Raw genomic sequence first — 27831 nt, 5'->3', positions numbered from 1 at the left:
TGTTAGTGATATACTTAGTTCCTATGTGGGATGGTTTTGTTTTTGTTTTTGTTTTTGCATATTTGTTACCAGTTGTTGAAATTTGGTTATCATTAGATTTATATATAACATCATCTGCAATAGCAGTTTATATGACATTGACGGTCACTTAAGTTTGAACCCATTCTAAAATTACTAAATTTTTACTCTGCTCCACCCCCCCCCCATGTTTTAGGTATATGGTGTCATATTTTACAACCTTTTATTTTGTAAATTCCTTGACTGATTTTCATAGATAATTTTACTGCTTTTCTGCTTCCTGCTTTCCTTAATCCTGTTTATGGTCTTTCGTTTCTGCTCAAACAGTCCTCTTTAACATGTCTTGTAAGGCACGTTTAGTACTGATGACTTCGTTTACTTTTTGTTTGGTAAAGTTTATTTCTCCTTCTATTTTGAATGATAGCCTTGCTGAATAGAGTTGGGCTGCAGGTTTTTTCTTTTAGTACTTTGAATATATCATGCCATTCCCATTCCCCACCCCACGTTTATTATTTATTTATTTTTCTATTTATTTACTTATTTATCTATTTATTTATATTTTATTATATGTTAGTCACCATACAGTACATCATTAGTTTTTGATGTAGTGTTCCATGATTCATTGTTTGTGTATAACACCCAGTGCTCCGTGCAATATGCGCCCTCCTTAATATCCATCACCGGACTAATCCATCCCTGACCCCTGTCCCCTCTAAAACCCTCAGTTTGTTTCCCGGAGTCCATAGTCTCATGGTTCATCTCCCCCTCTGTTTTCCCCCCTTTAATTTTTCCCTTCCTTCTCCTAATATCCTCCCTGCTATTCCTTATGTTCCACAAATAAGTGAAACCATATGATAATTGCCTCTCTCTCCTTGACTTATTTCTCTTAGCACGATTTGCTCCAGTTCCATCCACATCAATGCAAATGTTGAGTAATCATCCTTTCTGATGGCTGAGTAATATTCCATTGTAAATATGGACCACATCTTCTTTATCCATTCATCTGTTGAAGGGCATCTCGGCTCCTTCCACAGTCTAGCTATTGTGGACATTGGTGCTATGAACATTGGGGTGCATATGGTCCTTCTCTACATCTGTATCATTGGGGTAAATACCTAGTAGTGCGAATGCGAGGTCATAGGGTAGCTCTATTTTTAATTTTTTTTAATGTTTTTTTATTATATTATGTTAGTCACCATACAGTACATCCATGGTTTCTGATGTAAAGTTCGATGCTTCATTAGTTGCGTGTAACACCCAGTGCACCATGCAATATGTGCCCTCCTTACTACCCATCACCAGCCTATCCCATTCCCCCACCCCCCTCCCCTCTGAAGCCCTGTTTGTTTCTCAGAGTCCATAGTCCTCCTGCTTCATTCCCCCTTCTGATTACCCCCCTTTCTTTATCCCTTTCTTCCCCTACCAATCTCCCTAGTTCTTATATTCCATAGATGAGAGAAATCATATGATAATTGTCTTTCTCTGCTTGACTTATTTCACTTAACATTATCTCCTCCAGTGCCGTCCATGTTGCAGCAAATGTTGAGAACTCGTTCTTTCTGATAGCTGAGTAATATTCCATTGTATATATGGACCACAACCTCTTAATCCAGTCATCTGTTCAAGGCCATCTTGGTTCCTTCCACGATTTAGATATTGTGGACAATGCTGCTATGAACATTGGGGGTGCATATGGCCCTTCTCTTCACTACGTCTGTATCTTTGGGGTAAATACCCAGTAGTGCAATGACTGGATCACAGGGTAGCTCAATTCTTAACTTTTTAAGGGACCTCCACACTGTTTTCGAGAGTGGCTGTACCAACTTGCATTCCCACCAACAATGTAGGAGGGATCCCCTTTCTCCACATCCTCTCCAGCAATTGTTGTTTCTTGCCTTGTCAATTTTGACCATTCTAACTGGCGTAAGGTGGTATCTTAGTGCGGTTTTGATTTGAATTTCCCTGATGGCTAATGATTTTGAACATTTTTTCATGTGTCTGTTAGCCATTTGTATGTCATCAATAGAAAAGTGTCTGTTCATATCTTCTGTCCATTTTATGATTTATTTATTTGTTTCTCGCGTATTGAGTTTGAGAAGTTCTTTGTAGATCTTGGAGACCAGTATTTTATCTGTAGCATCATTTGCAAATATATTCTCCCATTCCCTGGGCTGCCTCTTATTTTTTTTTTACTGTTTCCTTGGCTGTGCAGAAGCTTTTTATCTTGATGAAGTCCCACAAGTTCATTTTATCTTTTGTTTCTCTTGCCTTTGGAGATGTGTCATGAAAGAAGTTGCTGTGGCTGATGTCGTAGAGGTTGCTGCCTATGTTCTCCTCTAGGATTTTGATGGATTCCTGTCTCACATCGAGGTCTTTCATCCATTTGAGGTTTATCTCTGTGTATCGTGTGAGAGAGTGGTCAAGTTTCATTCTTTTGCACGTAGCTGTCCAATTTTCCCAGCACCATTTCTTGAAGAGACTGTCTTTTTTCCACAGGATGTTTTTTCCTGCTTTATCAAAGATTAGTTGCCCAAAGAGCCGAGGGTCCATTTCTGGGTGCACTATTCTGTTCCATTGGTCTCTGTGTCTGTTTCTGTGCCAGTACCATGCTGTCTTTGTGATCACAGCTTTGTAGTACAGCTTGAAATCCGGCATTGTGATGCCCCCAGCTTCGTTTTTTCTTTTCAACACTTACTTGGCGATTCGGGGCCTTTTCTGGTTCCACACAAATTTAAGGACTATTTCTTCCAGTGCCTTGAAAAACGTCCTCGGATTTTGATCGGGATAGCATTGAAAGTGTAGATTGCTCTGGGTAGCATGGACATTTTAACTATGTTGATTCTTCCGATCCATGAGCATGGAATATTTTTCCATCTTTTTGTGTCTTCCTCAATGTCTTTCAAGAGTGATTTATAGTTTCTAGAATATAGATCCTTTACATCTCTGGTTAATTCCAAGGTAACGTATGGTTTTTGGTGCTATTGTAAATGGGATGGATTCCCTAATTTCTCTTTCTTTGGTCTCGTTATTCGTGTATAGAAATGCAACTGATTTCTGAGCATTGATTTTGTATCCCACCACGTTACTGAATTGCTCTATAACTTCTAATAGTTTGGGGCTGGATTCTTTTGGGTTTTCCATATAGAGTAGCATGTCATCTGCGAAGAGAGACATTTTGACTTCTTCTTTGTCGATTTGGATACCTTTGATCCCTTTTTGTCGTCTGATTGCTGTTGCCAGGACTTCTAGTACTATGTTGAATAATAGTGGCGAGAGTGGGCATCCTTGTCGTGTTCCTGATCTTAAGGGAAAGGCTTCCAGCTTTTCCCCATTGAGAATGATATTTGCTGTGGCTTTTCATAGATGGTTTTTATGAGATTGAGGAATGTACCCTGTATCCCTACATTCTGAAGGGTTTTAATCAGGAAAGAATGCTGTATTTTGTTAAATGCTTTTTCTGCATCTATTGAGAGAATCATATGATTTTTGAATTTTTCCTTCTGGATAAAATCTAAGACACTGATAGATTTGTGAATGTTGAACCACCCTTGCATCCCAGGGATGAATCCCACTTGGTCATGATGGATAATCATTTAATGTACTGTTGGATTCTGTTAGCCAGGATCTTGTTGAGGATTTTGGCGTCCATATTCATGAGGGAAATCGGTCTTTATTTCTCCTTTTTGATGTGGTCTTTGCCTGGTTTGGGGATCAGGTAATATTGGCTTCATAGAACGAGTTTGGTAGCTTTCCTTCTGTTTCTATTTTTTAAATAGCTTTAGGAGAATAGGTATTATTTCCTCTTTGAATGTTTGGTAGAATTCCCCAGGAAAACCATCCGGGCCTGACGTTTTGTTATTTGGAAGGTTGTTTATCACTGACTCAATCTCTTCATAATTAATTGGCCTGTTTAAAAAATCAATTTCTTGGGGCGCCTGGGTGGCACAGCGGTTAAGCGTCTGCCTTCAGCTCAGGGTGTGATCCCAGCGTTCTGGGATCGAGTCCCACATCAGGCTCCTCCGTTATGAGCCTGCTTCTTCCTCTCCCACTTCCCCTGCTTGTGTTCCCTCTCTCACTGGCTGTATCTATCTCTGTCAAATAAATAAATAAAATCTTTAAAAAAAAAAAATCAATTTCTTCCTGTTTCAGTCTTGGTAGTTTATAGGTTTCCAGGAAGGCCTCCATTTCGTCCAGATTGTTTAATTTATTGGCATATAGCTGTTGATAAAAGTTTCTAATAATCCTCCAAATTCATTGGTGTTGGTTGTGACCTCTCCTTATTCATTCATAATTTTATTAATTTGGGTCCTTTCTCTATTCTTTTGGATAAGTCTTGCCAGCAGTTTGTCAATTTATTTATTCTTTCAAAGAACCAGCTTCTAGTTCTTTTGCTCTGCTCTACTGTCCTCCTGGTTTCTAATTCATTGATCTCTGCTCTAATCTTGATCAACTGCTTTCTCGTGTGTGGATTAGGCCTGTTCCTCTGTGGCTGTTCCAGCTTCTTGAGGGGAGAATATAAAAACTGCATTTTAGATTTTTCTGTTCTTTTGAGTGAGGCTTGGATGGCTATGTATTTCCCCCTTAGGACTGCCTTTGCAGTATCCCATAGGTTTTGGACCGTTGTGTTTTCATTCTCGTTGGTCTCCATAAATTGTTTAAATTGATTTTTTATTTCCTTGTTTATCGAATCATTCCTGAGCAGGATGGTTGTTAGTCTCCAAGTGTTTGAGTTTCTTCCAAATTTTTCCTTGTGGTTGAGTTCCAATTTCAAAGCGTTGTGGTCTGAGAATATGCAGGAAATAATTTCAGTCTTTTGGTATTGGTTGCGACCTGTTTTGTGACCCATGGTCTATTCCTGAGAATGTTCCATGGGCATTAGGATAGAATGAGTATTCTTTGGTTCTGGGGTGTAGTGTTCTATATATGTCTATAAGGTCCAACTCATCTAGTATGCCATTCAAAGCACTTGTTTCTCTGTTGATTTTCTGCTTAAGTGATCTATCTATTGCTGAGAGTGGAGTGTTGAGGTCCCCTACTATTAACGTATTTTTATCTATATGTCTCTTTATTGTGGTTAAGAGTTGGCTTGTGTATATTGCTGCTCCCCTGTTGGGGGCATATATATTTAAAATTGTCATATCCACTTGTTGGTTACAGCCTTTACGAATAATATAGTGCCCTTCTGTATCTCTAACTATAGTCTTTAGTTTAAAATCCAACCTCTCTGATATGAGAATTGCTACCCCAGCTTTCTTTTGAGGTCCATTGGCGTGAAAGATGGTATTCTGTCCCTTTACTTTCAGTCTAGATGTATCTTTAGGTTCAAAATGAGTCTCTTGTAGACAGCAAATGGATGGGTCATGTCTTTTTATCCAATCTGCAACCCCGTGGCGTTTATGGGAGCACTTAGGCCATTTACGTTGAGACTGATTATTGAGACCGATACGTTCTTCTGCCTCATTCACCCTGGCCGTCAGAGCATCTAGTTTTGACTGCATTTGATTCATAGAATTTTTAATTTCTGCTGGATTCGCTCTCATTTCTGCCTTTAGACATTCTATATTCTCATTCACATTTTCGTTAATACTTTTTTCAAGTCTACACATCATCTTGACCATTGTTACTGTTTTGTGGTTGTTGCCTGTAAATACTTTGTTTCTATAGATTGTGACTTTCTGTTCTGTATCTCTCTTGGGGCCTTTTTACTTTTATAGAACTGCGTTAATATCTCTTGTAGGGCCGGTTTCGTGGTTATGAAATTGGTTAATGACTGGCGATTCTGGAAGGTCTTTATCTCTCCATCAATTCTGAATGACAGCCTTGCTGGATATAGGATCCTTAGCTGCATGTTTTTCTCTGAAAGAGCTTTAAAAATGTCCCCCCCAACCCTTTCTCTCATTCCAGGTCAGACAGGTCTGACGCAATTCTGATACCTTTGCCTTGGTACGTGAGAAATTTCTTTGCCCTGGCCACTTTCAATACTGTATCCTTGAATCTAATATTTGCGAAATGCACTATGCCGTGACGTGGCGTAGGTTTGTCGTGGTTGAGCTTGGGAGGGGTCCTCTCTTCCTCTTGGACACAGATGTTTGTTTCCTTTGCTAGATTAGGGAAATTTTCAGCTACAATTTGTTCAAATAGCTCTCTACACCTCTGTTTTTCCCCACCCCCTTGGGAATGCTGACGATTCTTACATCGTATCGTTTCATTGAGTCACTAATCACTCGTAACCTACATTTTTGAGATTGGATTTTTTTGAGCCAAGTTTCTGTTTTAATTTTCTCTTCTAACCCATCCTCCAATTCGCCGATATGTTCTGCTGCCTCATTCACCCTGGCCGTCAGAGCATCTAGTTTTGACTCCATTTGATTCATAGAATTTTTAATTTCTGCCAGATTCGCTCTCATTTCCGCCCTTAGAGATTCTATATTCTCATTAATGTTTTCGTTAATACTTTTTTCAAGTCTACACATCTTCTTGACCATTGTTACTCTGAACTCCATTTCTGATAATTTGGTTATATCCATATCCATTAGTTTTGTGGCAGAATCCACAGACTCATTGTCTTTTCTTTGCTGGGGTGTTTCTCCTTCTCTTCATTCTGATGAGGAGAGATTGCGGGGTTGTCCAAAGCCCAAATTATTGACCAGGACCCATGCAGTGCGCACTTGGTTTATGGGGACCTTAGGGATGTGGGCTTCTTGATTTTTCAGCCTGCCTTCTGGGGGAGGGGCCTGCTGTGCCGATACTCAGGCAACCCTGTTTGGGTAGAGTCTCCATGTCCCCTGCGAGGGGGGATGGGGATGGGCACACTGTGAGCCAGTATTTCCAGGCTTTTGTTCTCTGGTGGCTTTCCCTGGCGGTTTGTTGAGCCTCTTCTGAGAGTCAGAGCAGTAGTAGCTGAATCTCAGCCTCTGTCTCAGAGCAGAGGATTCACAGACCTTTCTCCACTGTTGTCCTGGCCTCTTCAATTCTGTTTTTGTTGGTGCTGTTCAACCCTGCAGTGTCCCGGGATGTGCACCCCACAGCCATCGTCCCATCCCTCACTTCCAGGGCCCGCGGGTCTCTGTCCTTTGTGTTTCTAACACCGCCAGCCGCCCCTGCGCGCTCCAGAGCTCTGTTGCAGTGTGGTTCGGGCGCACTCCTGAGCTCCGGTTTTCAGACTGGTCGCGCATGTTCCCCGGCTAACAGTCTCTGTCTGCTTTCTCACCAGTGCCGGTCCACGTGTCTGCTGGCTTCCCAGTGCAGGTGGCTACCGCCTCCCAGCGCCCGAACACAGCGGCTCCCTCCCCCTTCCGTTTATCTTCCCATATCTGTGCGAGGTTTCACGGTTCCCCGCTTCGTACCTCAATACTCAGCGCTGGAGATGTTAATTTGTAGAGATCCAGATGTATCTTCCTGTGTCTCAGGCTGATTCTGTGGATGTTCAGGATGGTCTGGTACCTATCCAGCTCTACTCAGGGGCCCAGCTGAAAAAGGGGACCCCTACTCCTCCGCCATCTTAACTTGATCCTGGCCTGAAGGGTTTTAATCAGGAAGGATGCTGTATTTTGTCAAATGCTTTTTCTGCTTCAATTGGGAGGACCATATGATTCTTGTTTCTCCTCTTATTAATGTGTTCTATCACACTGATTTGCGAATGTTGAACCACCCTTGAATCCCACAGATGAATCCCACCTGGTGTTGGTGGATGAACCTTTTAATGTAGTGTTGGATTCTATTAGCTAAGATCTTGTTGAGAATTTTGGCGTCCATATTCATGAGGGATATCGGTCTGTAATTCTCCTTTTTGATGGGGTCTTTGCCTGGTTTGGGGATCAAGGTAATGCTGGCCTCATAGAATGAGTTTGCAAGTTTTCCTTCTGGTTCTATTTTTTGAAACAGCTTCAGGAGAATAGGTATTATTTCTTCTTTGAATGTTGGTAGAATTCCTCTGGGAAGCCATCAGGCCCTGGACTCGTTTTTTGGAGGTTTTTGATCACTGCTTCAATATCGTTACTGGTTATTGGTCTATTCAGGTTGTCAGTTTCTTCCTGTTTCAGTCTTGGTAGTTTATAAGTTTCCAGAAAGGCATCCATTTCTTCCAGGTTGCTTAATTTATTGGCATATAGTTGTTGATAATAATTTCTAATAATTGTTTGTATTTTCTTGGTGTTAGTCATGATCTCTCCCCTTTCATTGATAATTTTATTAATTTGGGTACTTTCTCTTTCCTTTTGAATGAGTCTGGCCAGTGGTTTATCGATCTTATTAATTCTTTCAAAGAACCAGTTTCTAGTTTCGTTGATTTGCTCTACTGTATTTCTGGTTTCTAATTCACTGATCTCTGTTCTAATCTTAATTAATTTTCTTGTCTTGCTTTGCTTAGGCTTACTTTGTTGTTTGATCTCCAGTTGGAAGTTGTACCTTACAAGGTGTAAGTATAGGGTCTGTATTTTAGATTTTTCTATTCTCTTGAGTGAGGCTTGGATGGCTATGTATTTCCCCCTTAGGACCGCCTTTGCAGTATCCCATAGGTTTTGGACTGATGTGTTTTCATTCTCATTGGTTTCCATAAATTGTTTAAGTTCTTCTTTAATTTCCTGGTTGACCCCAACATTCTTAAGCAGGATGGTCCTTAGCTTCCAAATGTTTGAGTTTCTTCCAAATTTTTTCTTTTGTTTGAGTTCCAGGTTCAAAACATTGTGGTCTGAAAATATGCAGGGAATAATCTCAGTATTTTGATATCGGTTGAAACCTGATTTGTGACCCAGTATGTGGTCTCTTCTGGAGAAAGTTGCATGTGCGATTGAGAAGAATGAGTATTCTGTTGTTTTAGGGTGGAATGTTCTGTATATATCTATGAGGTCCATCTGGTCCAGTGTGTCATTCAAAGCTCTTTTTTCTTTGTTGATTTTCTGCTTAGATGATCTGTCTATTGCCGAGAGTGGAGTGTTGAGGTCCCACTATTATTAACGTGTTATTATCTATATGTCTCTTTATTTTGGTTAACAGTTGGCTTGTGTAGTTGGCTGCTCCCATGTTGGGGGCATAGATATTTGTAATTGTTTGATCCTCTTGTTGGATAGACCCTATAAGAATTATATAGTGTCCTTCTGTATCTCTACAGTCTTTAGCTTAAAATCTCATTTGTCCGATATGACAGTTGCTACCCCAGCTTTCTTTTGAGGTCCATTGGCATGAAAAATGGTTCTCCATCCCTTTGCTTTCAGTCTGGATGTATCTTTAGCTTCAAAATGAGTCTCTTGTAGACAGCATAGGGAGGGGTCATGTTTTTTATCCAGTCTGCAACCCTGTGGTGTTTTATGGGAGCATTTAGGCCATTCACATTAAGAGTGATTATTGAGAGAGATGATTTTAATGTCATCATGTTGCCTGTGAAGTCCTTGTTTCTATAAATTGTCTCTGTAAATTTCTGTTCTGCATCACTCTTGGGGTCTTTCTACTTTTATAGAACCCCCCCCCCCCTTCATATTTCTTTCAGGGCTGACTTGGTGGTCACATATTCTTTCAGTTTCTGCCAGTCTTGGAAGCTCCTTGTCTCTCCATCCATTCTGAATGACAGCCTTGCTTGATACAGTATCCCTGGCTGCATGTTCTTCTCATTTAGTAACCTGAATATGTCTTCCCAGCCCTTTCTGGCTTGCCAGGTCTCTGTGGGCAGGTCTGATGTTATTCTGATGTTCCTCCCTCAGTGCGTAAGAAATCTCGTCCCCCTCGCCGCTTTCAAGATTGTTTCCTTGGTTCTAAGATTTCCAGCTTGTACTATTATATGTTGTGGTGTGGGTTTATTCTTATTGATCTTAGGAGGGGTCCTTTCTTCCTCTTGGACATGAATGCTTATTTCCTTCCCCAGATTAGGGAAGGTCTCAGCTACGATTTGCTCAAATATATCTTCTAGACCTCTCTCTTTCTCCACCCCCTTGGGGATCCTGATAATTCTGATATTGGAATGTTTTATTGAGTCAGTAATATCTCTCAGCTGAATTTCTTGAAATTGGATTCATTTTTCTCATGCCACCTCTTTTTCCTTCTTTTCTATCTTATCATCTAACTCACTAATTTGTTCTGCCTCGTTTTCCCTGGCAGTCAAAGCATCCAGTTTAGACTCCATATCATTCATAGCATTTTTAAGTTCAGCCAGATTAGATCTCTTTTCAGCCCTTAGAGATTCTATATTTTTGTTAATATTTTTCTTAAGCCTAGATAGCGCCTTGGTAATTGTTACTCTGAAATCCATTTCTGACATCTTGGTTATCTCCATATCTATTAGTTCTGTGGCAGAGGCCACAGTCTCTGTTTCTTTCCTTTTTTGGGGGTTCCTCCTCTTAGTCAGTCTGATGAGGTGTGGTTGCAAGAATGCAAGAATGGTTGCAAGAATGTAGAGACCTGTTTATCTTCTGATATCTGCCTGCGGAATCACAGTTCCCACTTCCTACCTTGAGACCAACCACCGGATATGTTCTGTTTGTAGAGATCCAGATATATCTTCTTACATCTCAGGCTGATTTAGTGGGTGCTCAGAATGGTCTGGTAGATAACCAGCTCAATTCAGAGGACCAGTTGAAATGGGGTCCCCTACTCCTCCGCCATCTTTCCCCCTCCCCCAGTTAACCATAAATGTGAGGGTTTCTTTTGAACTATTTCATTACATACATGGCTATCCTTATGCCAATACCAGACTGTCTGAATTACCATAGTTTATAAATTTTGAAATCTTGTAGTGTAGGTTCTCTGTCTTTATTATCTTTTGAAAGTGGCTATTATAGGTTCTTTATATTTCCCCATAAAATTTGGGATTCATATGTTATTTTCTACAAGAAAGCCTGGGATTTTAGTAGGAATTTTTGTTGAATCTGTAGATCAATTTGGGGAGAAATACCTTCTTAACAATATTGAGTCTATTAGTTCAGGAACATTATATAGCTTTCCATTTATGTAGGTCTTCATTTTCTCTCCGTATCCTTTTTTTTTTTTGTCATACAGGTCTTATACTCTTTTTTTTAAGATTTCGTTTATTTATTTGAGTGAAAGATCACGCATGGGGTGGAGGGGCAGAGGGAGAAGCAGACTCCCCGCTGAGCAGGGAACCTGACATGGGGCTCTGTCGCAGGACCCCAAGATCCTGATCTGAGCCGAAGGCGGATACTTAACCCACTGAGCCACCCAGGTGCCCCCCATGTCTTATGCTATGTTGTTAAATGTATTTCTAGGTGTATTGTTTTTCTTTCTGTTGTAAATCAAAGTGTTTTTTTTTTTTTAAAGATTTTATTAATTTATTCGACAGAGATAGAGACAGCCAGCGAGAGAGGAAACACAAGCAGGGGGAGTGGGAGAGGAAGAAGCAGGCTCATAGCAGAGGAGCCCGATGTGGGGCTCTATCCCATAACGCCGGAATTATGCCCTGAGCTGAAGGCAGATGCTTAACTGCTGTGCCACCAAGGCTCCCCTAAATCAAAGTGTTTTATTAGTATTTTCATTTTCATAGTCTGCATGTAGTGTATAGAAATAGAATTGATTTTTGTGTATTAGCTTTGTATCAGTGACCTTCCCAAACCCACTTATTAGTTTTATAATATTTAGCCTTATAATATTTTGTAAGTCACTTTGTATTTTCTGCATCTGGTTGTTGTCATACTTTTTCTTAAAAGATCAAATAGTGATGATCTCAGGACTGTGGCCATGTGGTATCTTTTGCAAATACAGTTGACCCTTGAACAAAATGGTTTAACCTGCATGGGTACACTTATTTCCTTTTTTCCCCTGATAAATACAGTACAGTACTGTAAATGTATTTTCTCTTATGATTTTCTTATAACATTTTCTCTTTTCTAGCTTCCTTTATTGTAAAAATACAGTATGTAATACATATAACATACCAAACGTGTTAATCAACTGTTTGTTATCAGTAAGTCTTTCGGTCAACAGTAGGTTATTAGCAGTTTAGTTTGGGGGGAGTCAATAGTTACAGCTTTTCGACTGTGCAGGAGACAGCACCACTACCCCCTGTTGTTCAACTCTGACATGAAAGTGTTTATTGGCAATACGACATAAATGAATGGGCAGGGCTGTGAATCAGTAGTACTTTATTTACAAATTTACATGCTCTTTGTATTTTGCAGGCAAATGCAGGCTGTAGTTCTCTAATCCCTGTTTTGTATACATAGTTATGATATTTGCAAATAAACACCATTTGTGTGTGTGTGTTTCAGTTTATAATCCTTTCATATCTTGTTGTCTTTTAACATTGGATAGAAAATACTATAGAAGATAAATGAATATTGTAGGATCAGAAATCTTTGTCTTACTCCTTAGGGATAAAGAATTCAATATTTCACTGTTAAGAATAATGTTAACTGTAGAATCTTTTGTAAATGCTCTTTATCACGATAAGGAAGTTCTCTTCTAATCTTCCATTGTTGAGTATTTTTAAAAAATCTTGAATATCTATCAAGTGCTTTTTTATCATTCATGATAAAACATCATCATGAAATTTTTGTCCTTTATTGTATTAATTGGCTTTTAGCGCATTCTTGGGATAAATACCTTTGGTCATGTTTTATAACCTTTTTTGTTAGTTGCTGAATTTGGTTTGCAATTTTTTTTAAGTAAACTCTACTTCAGCCTGGGGCTTGCACTCATGACAGCAAGATCAAGAGTCACATGCTTCACTGATTGAGCAAGCCAGATGCCCCTGGTTTGCTTTTTTTTAGTGACCTCTGTGCCCAGCATGGGGCTGGAACTCACTCATGACCCTGAAATCAAGGGTTGCATGCTCTACTGCCTGAGCCAGCCAGGGGCTCCTGGTTTGCTGGGGGGGGGGGGGGGGGTGTTGTTTTTTTTTTAAAAAGATTCATACCTCTATGTTCATGGGTATCTTGGTCTATAACTTTTATGGTGTCTTTTGCTAGTTTTAATATTGGGGCAATACTGGCTTCATTGAATGAATTGAGAAGTATTCCCTCCTTTATTTTCTGAAGGAGTTTGTGAAGGATTGGTATTATTAAAGCAAACAAACAAACAAAAAAAACCCCATCTCACCAAGGAAGCCATGTAGGGCCTAGGCTTTTCTTTTGGGGAATTTTTTTTTTTTTTTTTAACTCTAAGACTGTGCCCATTTTCATTGTGGCTGCAATATTTTCTTTTATGCATCTGGATTTTGAATAACATTTAGAACATTTCCTTTTATTCAACAGCACACCAGTCCGTTCTCAAACATTTCCATTGCTCCCCCTCCATCCACTCACCACTCTCTCCAGTGACTCTTTTGTCTCCCCCCAAGCAATGTAAGTCTTCTGAATACATCTTCTGAAAAATCAAGGAAATATGACCAGCCCCCCATCCAGGAATACAATTTTCCAGTATCTGACTCTAAAGAAATGGAAATCTATGTTTTCCCTGATAGAGAATTCAAAATACTTGCAAGGAGGTTGAGTAAGCTGCAAAAAACAAACAAACAAACAAAAATAAATAAATAAAACCAAGCAGAAATACTGGAACTTAAGAATACAGCTAAATAATGAAAAGTGAAATACAGAGCATCAGCAAAAGAGATAACCAAAAGAGATAAACTGTGAACTCAAAGTCAGGCCAGTTCAAACTATTTAGAGAAGAACAAAGAAAAAAATTAAAATGGTTAAGAAAGCCTATATGAATTAAGGGAGGCCATGACAAAAAGCAATTTAGACATTGTGGAGTCCTGGAAGGAGAAGAGATGGAGAAAGGGACAAAAAGCTTATTTAGAGAAATAATGACTGAGAAATTCCCAAATCTGAGGAACAATTTGGACAGTCACGTTTAGGGAGCTCATAGGTCCCTAGATTTAACCAAAAGAGATCTTCTCCAAGATGCACTATAATAAAACTGTCTAATAACAAAGACAAAATTTTAAATCAGGAAGACAAAAAAGTCCTCATATACAAGGAAACACACATGAGGTTATCAGTGGATTTAACCTTGCAGGCCAGGAAAGAGTGGGTGTATATATTCTAATGCTGAAAGAAACAAGCTGCCAACTAAGAATATGTTATCTAGCCAAGCTTTGCTTCAGAAATGGAAGAGAGAGACTTTCCTAGATGAACAAAAAGCTGAGGGAGTTCATTACCATTTCACCTGCCTTACAAGAAATGTTAGAAGGAGTTATTCAAGCTTAAATAAAATGGCACTAATTAATAACATGAAAAAATATGAAAATATATAACACATTAGTAAAGGTATGTATATACTCAAATTCTGTTACTTGAATACTGTAATATGGTGCTCTTATAACCATTTGTTTTTAGTATGACAGGTAAAGGACAAAAGTACTAAAAATAACCATAGCTACAATCATTTGTTAATGGATACACATTAAAAAATGGTAAATGGTGACATGAAAAATGAAATGTGTGTGTTCACTTCGGCAGCACATATACTTAAAAATTGTTGGCATGATACAGAGAAGATTAGCATGGCCCCTGCAGAAAGGAGGACATGAAAAATGAAATGTGTGCATGGGAATGAAAGAGTAGAGTTTGTATGTGTTCTAAATTGATTTATCAGTGTAAAATAGACTATTATATCTGTAAGATGGTTTATGTAAATCTCATGGTAACCAAACAGCAAAACCAATAGTAGATACAGAAAAGATAAAGAGAAGGGAATCAAAGCATAGTACTACAGAAAATCCTCTATTCACAAAGGAAGACAACCAGAGGAATAAAGGAACAAGGCACTACAAAACAGCCAGAAAACAATAAAATGGCAATAAGAAGACCTTACCTATCAATAATTACCTTAAATGTAAATGGATTAAATTCTCAAACTGAAGGCATAGCGTTGCTGAAAGATTGTAAGAATAAGAACTAATTATATACTGCTTATAAGAGACTCACTTCAATATTAAGGACATATATAGGATAAAAGTAAAGGAATGGAAAATGATGTTCCATGCAAATGAAAACCAAAATATAAGGCAACTGTTCTTACATCAGACAAAATGTACTTTAAGTGAAAAGCATTAAGAAAAGAAGGTCAATTCATCAAGAGGCATAACAATTGTAAATATGTATGTATTCAACATTGGAGTATCTATATTAAAAGAATAGTAGATATGAAGGGAGGAATAGACAGAAATACAATAATAGTAATGGTCTTCATTACCTCACTTTCAATATTGGATAGATCACCCAGATAGAAGATCAGCAAGGAAACACTGAACTTGAACTATCCTTTAGATGAAGTGGACCCCCTTTGCTCTGTTTACCCTGTGATTATTACCTTGTATAGGAGTATGGTACTTTTGTTATAATTGATGAGGCAACATTGATATATTAATTGAGGCTCATAATTTACATTTGGAATCACTGTGTTGTATAGTTGTATGAATTTGTAAAATGCATAATGTCATGTGTCATATAGCATCATGTTATATCATTACAACATCACACAAAATAGTTTTACTGCCCTAAAGATCCCCTATGCTCCAGCTATTCATCTCTCCCTCCTATTCCACGGCATCCATTGATTATTTCATTGACTTTATAGTTTTGTTTTTACACAACGTCATAGAGTTGGAATCATACAGTATGTAGTCTCTTCAGAGTGGCTTTATAAAAAATTGACCCAGGATTTGTTTTAATCAGGTATGGTAAGACACAGACACAGAGATGACTGTCAGGAAGCAAGACGTTTTTATACTTACAGGAGGTACAGCGTGCAACATAGGCTTGCATGGGGAAGCACCAGCATCTCTTTTGAGGTAGAAAGAACAAGGAAAAAATGTGGACAAGAGACTTTACTGTGATTTCTGCAGAAAGGAATGGGTGGGATAGGGTAAGCAGGTTTAGGATTAATTAGTTTGAACAATCTCAGAAGGCTTTGTGGCAAAGCGTTGTTCCTAGTTGCTAGTATATGGCTCTGGGGTGATTAGGGCAAGGGAATAAGTGACCCTGAGTATGAGCCCAGTAAAGGAGGTTTAAGTTTATGCTCTGGTTGGTTAGTTTGCATGTGAAAGGCATACTGCCAGGTAAATTTTTACTATCTGTAAGGAGTTGGCTACCCTAGGAGACACAGGTAGCCACAGAGACACACACACTCCAGAGTCAGTAAGTCTCTAGGTGTGAAGGAATCAGAAACGCAGAAAATAAAAAGGCACTTATTTCATTCACTACGCAATATGCATTTATGTTTCATCCATGTGTTTTTGTGGCTAAAAGCTTAATTTTTAAAAAATCTTTGCATAATAATCTGCTGTATAGATGATAGCAGTTTGTTTTCACCTTTTAAAGACCTTTTAAGGACCTCTTCATTGCTTCCAGTTTGAGAAAATTTAAGAATATGCTATTACCATCCAAGTGTGGATTTTTGTGGACATAAGTTTTCTACTGATTTGGGTAAATATCTAGGAGAAAGATTGCTAGTTCATATGGTTAGGAGTAATTTTAGCTTTGTAAAAAACTGCCAAATTATCTTCCAAGGTGGTGGATCCATTTTCCATTCCTACCAGCAATGAATAAGGATTCTTGTTGCTAGACATCTTTGTCAGCATTTTGAATTTTAGCCATTCAGATAGGTGGATAGTGGTATCTCATTATTTTAATTTGCAATTTCCTAATTGCTGTAGGATGTTGAGCATCTTTATGTAAGCTTATTTGCTATCTGTATATCTTCTGTGAGATGTCTGTTTAGATCTTTTGTCTGTTCAGATCTTTTCTCTGTTTTTTAATTGGATTGTTTGCTTTCTACTGTTAGGTTTTAAGAGTTCTTTGTAGATTTTAGATTCAAGTCATTTATCATATGTGTTTTCCAAATAATTTTCTCCTAATCTGTGGCTAGTCTTTTTATTCTCTTAAGAGTGCTTTTTGCATAGCAGAAATTTTTAATGACATCTGACTTAACAGGTTTTATTTTTCATGGATCATGCTTTTGGTTTTTTGTTTTTTTTTTTAAAGATTTTATTTATTTATTCAACAGCGATAGAGACAGCCAGCGAGAGAGGGAACACAAGCAGGGGGAGTGGGAGAGGAAGAAGCAGGCTCATAGCGGATCCCATAACACTGGGATCACGCCCTGAGCCGAAGGCAGATGCTTAACCGCTTAACCGCTTAACCGCTGTGCCACCCAGGCGCCCCATGCTTTTGGTTTCTTAAGAAATCATTCCCAAGCCCAAAGTTACCTAGATTTTCTTCTGTTTTATCTTCTAGAAGTCCTTTAGTTTTGCATTGTACATTTAGGTTTGTGATGAATTTCGAATTTTTTAAAGAAGCTTAAAGCCTGTCCCTAGATTCATTTTCTTAATATGGATATCCAGTTGTTCCATCTTCATTTGTTGAATGATACCTTTCTTCATTGAATTGTATTTGTTCCTTTGTAAAAGATCAGTTGGGTCTATTTGTGTGGATTTATTTCTGAGCACTCTATTCTGTTTCATTGATCTGTCTATTCTTTTGACAGTACACAGAGTCTTGATTATTGTATCCTTGTAGTAAATCTTGAAGTCACTGTTAGCGCTCCAACTTCTTTATCTTCAGTATTGTGTGGACTTATTTTGGGTCATTTGCCTTTCCATATGAACTTCAAAGAGTCAGTCAACATCTACAAAATAACATGCTGAGATTTTGATTGATATAGTAATGATTCCATAGCTCAAGTTTGGAATAACTCATCTTAACAATACTGAGTGTTCCTATCTATGAATATTTTTTCTTTTATTTAGTTCTTTTATTTCTTTTGTCAGTTTTTTCTGTTTTACGTATATTTTTTAGATTTATTCTTTTTCTTATGTGCTAAATGGTTTTTAATTTTAATTTTATATTGTTCATTGCTGGTATGTAGGAAAGAACTTGACATTTGTATATATTAACCTTGTAGCTTGCAACCTTGGCTATAATCACTTATTAGTTCCAGGAGTTCTTTGTTGTTGATTCTTTTGGAGTTTTGCATTGTCAACCATGTCGTCTGCAAACAAAGATGGTTTTATTTGTTCCTTTTTAATCGATGTACCTTTTAGTTTTTTTTCTTGACTTGTTCCATTAGCTAGGACTTCCAGCACAGTATTGAAAATAGTGGTGAGAATAGATAGGTTTTTGTAGATGTTCTTATCAAGTTGAATAAGGTCCCTTCTATTCCTAGTTTGTCATGAGATTTTTAATCATAAATGGGTATTTTTAAAAAATGCTTTTCTGCATCTATTGACATGATAATATATATGACTTTTCTTCTTTAGTCTGTTGATGTGTAAGGGATTACTTGATTTTGCAGTGTTGAGATAGCTTTGCGGGCATAGGATAAATCTCGATTGTATTGTATAATTTTATACATTGTTATATTTGATATTGTGTTTTGTTCGGGATATTTGTTTTATGTTCATGAGAGATACTACTATGTGATTTTCCTTTCTTATAATGTCTTTATGTGATTTTGCTAGTAAGGTATTGCTGGACTCATAAAATGAGTTAGGAACTCTTTCCTGTTATTCTATTTTGTGGAAGATACTGTGGAGCATTAGTATCATTTCCTATTTAAATGGTAGAATTCACCAAGTGAAACCATCTGTGCCTGACGTTTTCTGTTTTAGAAGGTTGTTAGGGATTCAGTTTCTTTAATAGGTACGGGCATAGATTTTCTTTTTGTGTGTGTATTTTGCTAATTTTAACCTTTTAGGATTTTGTTTAATCTAAATTATTTAATTAGTTTTCATACAGTTGTTCATAGCATTTCCTTATAATACTTCTAATTTCTGTGATGTCAGTAGTCAGGAACTTTTTCATTATGAATTTGAGTAATTTGAAGCTTTTCCTTTTTTTATTTTCATGATCATTTTAGATAAACATTTCTAATTTTGTTCTTTTAAAGAAATAAATTTTGGTTTTATGTATGTTCTTTTTTTTTCTATTCTCTCATTTATTTTTCACCTATTCTTGATTTCTTTAATTCCTTTTGTTTCAGGTTTTTCTCTGTAGTTAGTGTACAAAGTTAGGTTCTTCCTTTGAGATCTTTTAAAAATATTGGCATTTATAGCTATAAATATACCTTTATGCAGTGCTTTATATGCATCTCTTAAGTTTACTTTCATTCATCCAAAAGTATTCTAATTTTCCTCATGATTTTTTCTTTCACATTTTGATTAGTTAAGAGTGAGTCGTAGGGGCAGCTGGGTGGCGCAGTTAGTTAAGCATCTGACTCTTGGCTTTGGCTCAGGTCATGATCTCAGGGTTGTGGGATCAAGCCCTGCTCTGGCTCCAGGCTCAGTGGGGAATTTGCTTGGGATTCTCACTCTCCCTCTGCCCACCCCCCCGCCGTGCTCTCTCTCTAAAATAAATCTTTTTAAAAAGTGTGTTGTATAAGTTCCACATGGTTGTGATTTGTGATTTTTTTCACATTTTTGTTACTGACTTCTAATTCATTATCAGAGTGTACTTCGTATGATTTTAATTTCTGTAGATTTATTGAGACATGGCATAAGGTATGTTCCTTTTTTCTTTTTCTTTTTTTTTTTTGTGGGGGAGGGGGCTGCTTCCAAATGTTCTCTTTTTTTTTTATTTTATTAGTCACCATACAGTACATCCCCAGTTTTTGATGCGATGTCCCATGATTCATTATTTGCGTATAACACCCAGTACACCATGTAATATGCGCCCTCCTTAATACCCATCAGCAGCCTATCCCAATCCCCCACCCTTTCCCCTCTGAAGCCCTCAGTTTGTTTCCCAGAGTGCACAGTCTCATGGTTCATCCCCCCTTCTGTTTACACCCCCTTTCATTCTTCCCTTCCTTCTCCTACCGATCTTCCTATTTCTTCTGTTCCATAAATGAGTGAAACCATATGATAATTGTCTTTCTCTGCTTGACTTATTTCACTTAGCGTAATCTCCTCCAGTCCCGTCCATGTTGATGTGAATGTTGGGCAATCGTTCTTTCTGATGGCCAAGTAATATTCCATTGTATATATGGAAAAGGTATGTTCTATCCTGCAGAATGTTTTGTGTACTTGAGAATAATGTGTATTCTGCTATTATTGGTTAGCGTTTTTATTGATGTCTTTGATCTGGGTGGTTTATAGTGTTGCTCATGTCTTCTGCTTTTTGTTGAACATCTTCCTAGTTGTTCTAGCCATTATTGAAAGTGGTTTGAATGTTCTAATTACTGTTAAATTGTCAGTTGTTACTTCATGTATTTTGGAACTCTGTTTTTAGGTGCATTATTTGTCACTCAAGTATTTTTATGATAGTAGTTTTGAAATTCTTGTAAGATAATTCCAATATCTTTGACATCTTTTTAATGTTTTCCGATGGTCTTTTCTCATTTAAGTTGAATATTCCTCATTCTTGCTAGGATGAATAAGTTGTTATTGTACTCTGGTAATTGGTGTTATGACATTCTGGTTCCTGGGGAAATGTTACTTGGTGAGCTGGGATTTAGGCATGGCTCTATTCACACACATAGTTTATGGAGGCCCCCACTAGGTGGAAGGGGAAAAGGCCTTTGTTCCTGTTGTGTTAAGAGTGGTAGTCAGAGTCAGATTATACACTGCCTCTTCAAATGTCTGTCAACTAGTAGAGGGTGGAACAGCAGCTAGTAAGTGCCAGGTCACAATGATAATCAAGACCTAATCACACTCACACCCTCCCAGTGTACCCATCCACGAGGAGAAGATGAGGTGTGTTTTATTTCTGGGCTATGATGGCAGTGTTCCACTCACATCCTTTTAGGGTCCACATTATTGATGTGCCAGGATTGGCAGTCAGGTTTCTGCTCATACAGCAGCTGAATGCACCCACTGTTTGGGAGAAGGGACACTGCCTCTTTATTCCTGAGTTGGGATGATAGGGCTGTGCACACACGAAGCCTTTGCAGATACTTACTGGCAAGGGAGTGGTGCTGCTGGCTGTTGTGGAGAATGGTGTGGGAGACAGGCATTTCTCTTTACTGTTCGGTAAAACAGAGTTGGCATTGTCAAAGGGCTTTTTGTTCTCCAGGGCTGCAATCTTTTCAGCCCTTCGTTTGAGGAAAACAGGCATATCATGGGTGTTGTTTTCTTGTTAGTATGTGGTTTGTTTTTTTGGTAATTGTTTACATCTGGTGACATTTCCAATTTACAAGGTTCTCTGATACTCAGGCCTGAAGCCAAAAACAAAACAAAACACAAAACAAAACTAAACCCAGCTCTCCTCCAAGGAAGTCACCACTGGGTTGGGTTGTTCCTTAAGTCCCAAAGTCCATAATCAGTTTGCTCCCACTTCTGTTTCAGATTCTCATTGTTTCATGTATTTATCCCCATAGACCTTATGTCTAATAAGTGGGGAGGAATAGGGCAAAATATGTTTACTCCATTGTGTCCAGAACAATGTTTTTTTTGTTTTTATCTTTGCTCTTTTGCATGTAGGATTTTTGGGGTTTTTCTTTCTGATGCTGTTAGGATTCTTCTGTTATTACTGATTTAAGTCAGTTTGGTTATGATTTAGGTCAGCTTTGGTGTGACTTGCTTGGATGAGTTGAACTTCCTGGGTATGTGGGTTTACAGTGTTCACCAAATTTGGAAAACTTACTTCTGTAAATGTCCCCCCCCGCCCCGTTCATTCTTTTTGCTCTCTTCCAGGGATCCCAATTACAAAAATTAGTTGATTGCAGTTATCCCATAGTTTTTCTGTTACCTAATTTACTAGTCTGATTTTCTGATCACCTTGTAGTTTTTGTTGCTGTGTTCTCAAGCTTAATGTTTTCTTTCATAGTGTCTATTAATCTCATCGACTGTATTTTTAAATCTTAGACATTTTTTAATCTCTAGAATTTTGTTTAGGTCTTTTTAATATTTACTACATCTTAACATGATTGATCTCTTCTTCCTTGTTGGGCATGTGGAAAATAGTTTAGATGGTTGTACTGCCAGTATCTATTGCCAAATATAAAATCTAGCAAATCAAATATAAAATCTATTTTTGTCATTTTTGGATGTGTTTCTATAGATTTTTCTCATTATACTCCTGTATTCCTGCATTCTGACACTCCTGTTTTTGTTTTTCCTACCAGCTACACATCATAAAATTTGCCTTGTGCTTGGTATTTTTTGTATTTCTAGAAATATACTTAAGCTTTGTTCTGGAATATATCTATGTTACCTGGTTAATAGTTTTCTCCTATTAAGATTTCCTTTAAACTTTATTAGGTGGGACCAGAAAGCCTTTAGTACTAACTTGCTTCTCTATTGAGGCAATAACATTTCAAGTAATCTAACCAGTGCCCTGTTATGTTATGAAGTTTACCTCTCTAGATGATGGGGACACAATATATCTGGCTGTGTGAGCTCCCAAGGGTTACCCATGCTTTTGCTAGGTATTTCTTTTGTTGGCTTCAGGTGGTTACCTCCATGCACTGATCAAGACTTGCTCTAGTAGTCTGCCCTGCAGACTAGCTTTCTCTGCCTCCCTGGACTCTCATCTCCATCTTGGCATCACAGTGCTCCCCCTGTATTCCTCCTCCCTGTGCTGAGATGTGAAAATGCCTACTAGGAATTAAGTGGAGTCAAAAGTATGGATATTACATTTGTTTACACTTGGTTAGGTGTTTCTGTTGTCTAATGTTAAATATCTGAAAACAATTGCTGCTTGTATTTTATCTAGTGTTTTGTTACTTTAGCCAGGAAGGTAAATCTAGTCTATTTTCCATTTTGGCTGCAAACAATATATTTTTCTTTAAGTTCTAGACTTAGAGAAAAATTATAATAATACAGAATTTCCATACATTCTTCTTCCAGTTTGCATAATATTAACATATTACATTACCATAGTACAGTGATCAAAACCAGGACATTAACATTGGCATAGTACTATCAATTAAGTACTGGCTTTTTTTTTTTTTTTAAGATTTTATTTATTTAGAGATAGAGAGTGGGGGGAAGAACAGAGGGAGAGGGACAAGCAGACTCTGCGCTGAGCACAGAGCCCAATACAAGGCTCAACCCCATGACCCTGGTATCATGACCTGAGCTGAAATAAAGACTTGGGCACTTAACTGACTGAGCCACCCACGCAGGAGCCCCTAAAGTACCAGATTTGGCAGAGAGAGACAGCCAGCGAGAGAGGGAACACAAGCAGGGGGAGTGGGAGAGGAAGAAGCAGGCTCATAGCGGAGGAGCCTGATGTGGGGCTCGATCCCAGAATGCCGGGATCACACCCTGAGCCAAAGGCAGATGCTTAACCACTGCGCCACCCAGGCGCCCCTAAAGTACCAGATTTGGATTTCACCAAGCCTTCTCCACTAATGTTCCACAGATTAGATCCAAATCCAAATTCCTGCATTGTATTCAGTTGTCAAATGTCCTCAGGCTCCTTCAGTCTTTTGGGAGTTTTTCATTCTACCCTTGCCACTCATGACCTTGAAAGGTCATGTATTTCTGGAGTACTGGGTGAGTTATTATATAGTAAGTTTTTCATTTTCAGTTTGTCTGCAGTTTCCTCATGATTACATTATGGTTATGCTCCGCCCCCCCTTAAGTCAGAATACTAGTCATGTGGTATGCCCTTCTTAGTGCCTCACTTTGGGTGAGCATCACATGCTGATGTCTTATTACTGGTGATCATTTCAAAAAGGTGGTATATGGACTATTTTCTCCTTGTAATTATATATTTGGGATAGATACTTTGATAAAATTCTAATGGCCTGTTTCTCTTTAAACTTTTGCCTTCGGGGGCGCCTGGGTGGCTCAGTCGTTAAGCGTCTGCCTTTGGCTCAGGGCGTGATCCTGGCGTTCTGGGATCGAGCCCCATGTCAGGCTCTTCCACTGGGAGCCTGCTTCTTCGCCTCCCACTCCCCCTGCTTGTGTTCCCTCTTTCACTGGCTGTCTCTCTGTCAAATGAATAAATAAAATCTTTTAAAAAAATAAAATAAAAATAAACTTTTGCCTTCATTTTAGCATCCATCAATGAATTTTGTGTATAATTATTGTTATTACAGTGTTTTCCTATCTCCCTCATTCCTTTTACATTTATTGATTAGAATTCTTCACCACTAAACTGAAAGTGGATTCCATTATTGGAAGCTAATTTCATGGTTCACTGCAGCAATAAACAGGATAGGTCTGGAACATTCTCTTGTATTTGGGGGGGAAACCCAAAAACTTCTTATGTAGACTAAGGGAAATGTGGAAACAATAAAGTACCAAATAAAAATGGAAAGGAATGAAGTTTTAACAATTTGAGCACCAAAGATAAGTAGCAAAAAAAAAAAAAAAAGTTAATAGCAATAATTACATTATCATTTATTGTACCAGCGGTCTGTGAAATGACAGGTGTTCTTAACAAAGTTCAAAGAAAAACGTTAACATAATGTGACCAAAATATAGCTGTAATTACAAATAAGGGAGGCAAAATAAGAATATTCTTGTATTAATTAAATTTTCATTTATGTATGAATCATTTCAAAAAGTAAGTGCCAAGATACATGGTTATTTTGTTTCTGTCATTAATTTTTAAGTGTATATGTAAGGTCTAGGCAGCTCATTGTTTTAATTTGTTCAAGACAGCAAAAAGAAAAAGGAAACTGTAAAAATACACAAAGGAGTGTAAGGCAAGTCATTCTAAAGTATTAATAGTAAGAGATAAACTAATCAGCACTGATGGTAACTTAGAATAACCAAGTAAAATGGGATTAAAGAGCACATCAGCAGTGTGATCACATTATAGCTCAGTAAATAGAATAAACTGTTAATAATTGTAATAGAGTTGAACTATTTTAAAGACATGAAATAGTATATATCCTGATAAAAAGGGTAACAGAGATTCATTCTTATTTTGTAGCATATGAAATATCTACTGTGTGTGTGTGTGTGTGTGTGTGTGTGTGTATTAAGATTTTACTTATTTGAGAGAGAGTGAGTGAACAAGAAAGTACCAGGGAGAGGGAGAAGCAGACTTTATGCTGAGCAGGGAGCCTGGTGTGGAGCTTGATCCCAGGACCCTGAGATCACGACATCATCACCCGAGCCGAAGGCAGACGCTTAACCAACTGAGTCACTCAGGTGCCCCTAAGTTAACCAACTGAGTCACCCAGGTGCCCCTAAGTATGTGTTTTTTTTAAAACTGCTAATTTAAATGAAATACTAATTAGGAGTATTTAAAGAAAACTGCCCAATATATCCAATAAGAAAATGGCTTAATTACTATTGCTGGGTCATGCAGAACTTTAGAGTCCAAAAATCCTGGGGAAGACCAATTTGAAGAACTAAAATATAACAAATGCTGGTGACATAAATGTATTTAAACAATAGGTAAATTTTCTTATAAATATCTAATAACCAGTGACTCATAATTAACATTAATTGCATAACCAGGTCAACTCTCCTGACTAAAGAAAGAGATGATGGACAGTTAAGAATGGCAACTTTATTTCTGTTCACTAATTTTCTCTCTTCTTTTGCTTTTCCTTCCTTTCCAAAATCAAAGTTCTATCAATTGTTAAGCTGCCACAACCCAGCAAGGCAACACTAACAGGGAATAAAAAGTATAAATATACAAAATGCAAGAAGCCATGGTAATAATAGAATTGTAGACTCTCTAAATGTAAGTTTACTAAGTTTATAATCATTGCAATAGCTGTAGATTTTCCCCTCCTTTAATAAATCTAGAGACAGATAAGAATGGCTTAGTAAATTTTACAAAATATTTAGAAGTGCCTCTTTCCTTTGGATCCCACTGGTGGTGAAAAGGCTCTTGAAAGTAATTGTTGTGGTAGGTAAGTCTGTCATGTCAAAACAGAAATTTTAGAAGAAATCAATCACTTGATGACAATGGAAAGGAAATTACTCATCTAACATTAAAACAAAAACAATAGAAAATGAAACAGAAACAAATCTACACAAATACCATGCAGGGCCATAAGACTTCAAAACCACATGGTATGTGACTGGAAGTTTTAACTCTCTGGAGGAAGAAAAGTATATCATATATAACAAAAAATTAGAATGCAAAAGATTTATTTGAATAATATTACAAATTAATAAGCCAAAAACAATGAATAAAGAACAAAACCACAAACATCAAAAATAACTATAAACAAAATATGCCTGGAAAAGAAATTCATGTGAAATTGACTCTAACGATTAGTGAAACACATTTTCCACACATATCAGAAATGAACAGGGACCACCCTATCTAAATGGATATTCAGAATGTTAACTGATATAAAAAGGAGAAACAAAAACAAATATTTGGCAATATCTAACAAAACAAAGTATACGTCACCTATCACTGAGTAATTCTACTTCTAAATAGAGTGGCCAGGAAGTCTGGAAACAATAGAGCAACATAATCCCCTTGATTACTTCTTATTTCAATGCATGGACTTTCCCAGTGAAACTCAGAAGCAAAAGGCTTTTGTGCATGTCTGTCATTCAAAAGACAAAACACCAGTACAACTTTTTCGATATCAGGTAAGGTGCTTACCCACACTAAAGGCACTCCCACATCCCTTACATTCATAGGGTTTCTTACCAGTATGAATTCTCTGATGTTTTGTAAAAGATGAACTATGTCTAAAGGCCTTCCCACATGCCTTGCATTCATAAGGTTTCTCTCCAGTATGAATTCTCTGATGTTCAGTAAGGGCCGAACTATGTCTGAAAGCCTTCCCACATACCTTACATTCATAAGGTTTTTCACCACTGTGAATCCTCTGATGTTGAATAAGTGCTGATGTAAGTCTAAAGAACTTTCCACACTCTTTACATTCATAAGGTTTCTGACCACTGTGAATTCTCTGATGTCGAGTAAGTTCACTACCTACTCCAAAAGCTTTCCCACATTCCTTGCATTTATAGGGTTTCTCACCAGTATGAATTCTCTGATGTCTAGTCAGGGATGAACTGTTTCTAAAGACCTTTCCACATGCCTTGCATTCATAGGGTTTCTTTCCGGTATGAATTCTCTGATGTCGAGCAAGTTCTCTACAGACTCCAAAGGTCTTCCCACATTCTTTACATGCATAAGGTTTCTCACCTGTATGAATTCTCTGATGTTCAATAAGCTGTGAACTAATTCTAAAGACTTTCTCACATTGTATACATTTGTATGGTTTCTCACCAGTATGAATTCTCTGATGTTCAGTTAGCTGTGAATGGAATCTAAAGTCCTTGCCACATTCCATACATTTGTAAGGTTTCTCATCAGTATGGATTTTCTGGTGTCGAGTAAGTTGTGCATGCACTCTAAAGGATTTCCCACAGAAAGTGCATTCATAGGGTTTCTCACCATCATGAATTATTTGAAGTGGAGTTATTTCTTCAACTCTTCCAATGGTTCTTTCATACTCCTTCCATTTATAGCACTTTTGATAATCATGCATTTTCTGTATACTAAGGTCTTCATAAAAACTAAATGCATTCTCATATTCCATATATTTACAAGGTTTCACACCACTATGTATATTCAGTTGTAGGGTATGTGGGTCATCTCCAAAGGTTTTCCAATATGCGTTATATTGATATGTTTTCTCACTAGTATGTATTCTCTCATATTCATCAAAATTTAAGTCACAGCTAAGGACCCTCCCATATTCCTTATATGCATGGGGCTTCTTGCTATCATGAACTCTCTGATGCGATATAAGAGACTTACGATGTCTGTAATGGGGCACTTTTTCAGAGTTGATTTTCATTTGGCTGAAATATCCCACTTCAGATCTTTGTACTTCAGTCTTGCTTTTGCTTTGCCAGTCATTTCTGGCAAGACCAATGAATTTACTTTCTGTTACTTTCCACTGAGAACCACTTTTTTTAGTGATGTCCTTTCTAGTAGATGAACACTTTGTGTCATACTTGGACTCCAAATCTGAAAGAAAGGG

At 37.8% G+C, this 27831-nt stretch overlaps 1 protein-coding gene, 1 long non-coding RNA gene and 1 pseudogene across 11 annotated transcripts in view; 2 read left to right on the top strand and 1 right to left on the bottom strand.

The window, feature by feature from the left end:
• The window catches only part of LOC130544173 (uncharacterized), an 84971-nt gene that overhangs the window by 23269 nt on the left and 33871 nt on the right, over positions 1-27831 (top strand). The window lies entirely within an intron of this gene.
• Positions 14408-14521, top strand: LOC113244870 (U6 spliceosomal RNA; annotated as a pseudogene).
• ZNF529 (zinc finger protein 529) overlaps positions 25950-27831 on the bottom strand; it is a 44629-nt gene continuing 42747 nt past the window's right edge. For all 8 annotated transcript variants that reach the window (XM_044378859.3, XM_044378858.3, XM_026484396.4 and 5 more), the window contains one exon: positions 25950-27818. In XM_044378859.3, the coding sequence (XP_044234794.1) occupies positions 26419-27818 (1400 nt within the window). In that variant the 3' untranslated portion in view covers positions 25950-26418. The remainder of the gene's footprint in view (positions 27819-27831) is intronic.

The sequence above is a fragment of the Ursus arctos genome, unplaced genomic scaffold (assembly GCF_023065955.2).
Source record: "Ursus arctos isolate Adak ecotype North America unplaced genomic scaffold, UrsArc2.0 scaffold_19, whole genome shotgun sequence".
Lineage (NCBI taxonomy): Eukaryota > Metazoa > Chordata > Mammalia > Carnivora > Ursidae > Ursus > Ursus arctos.
The sequence above is the reverse complement of the archived record's forward strand: the minus strand, read 5'-3'. Positions and strand labels throughout refer to the sequence as shown.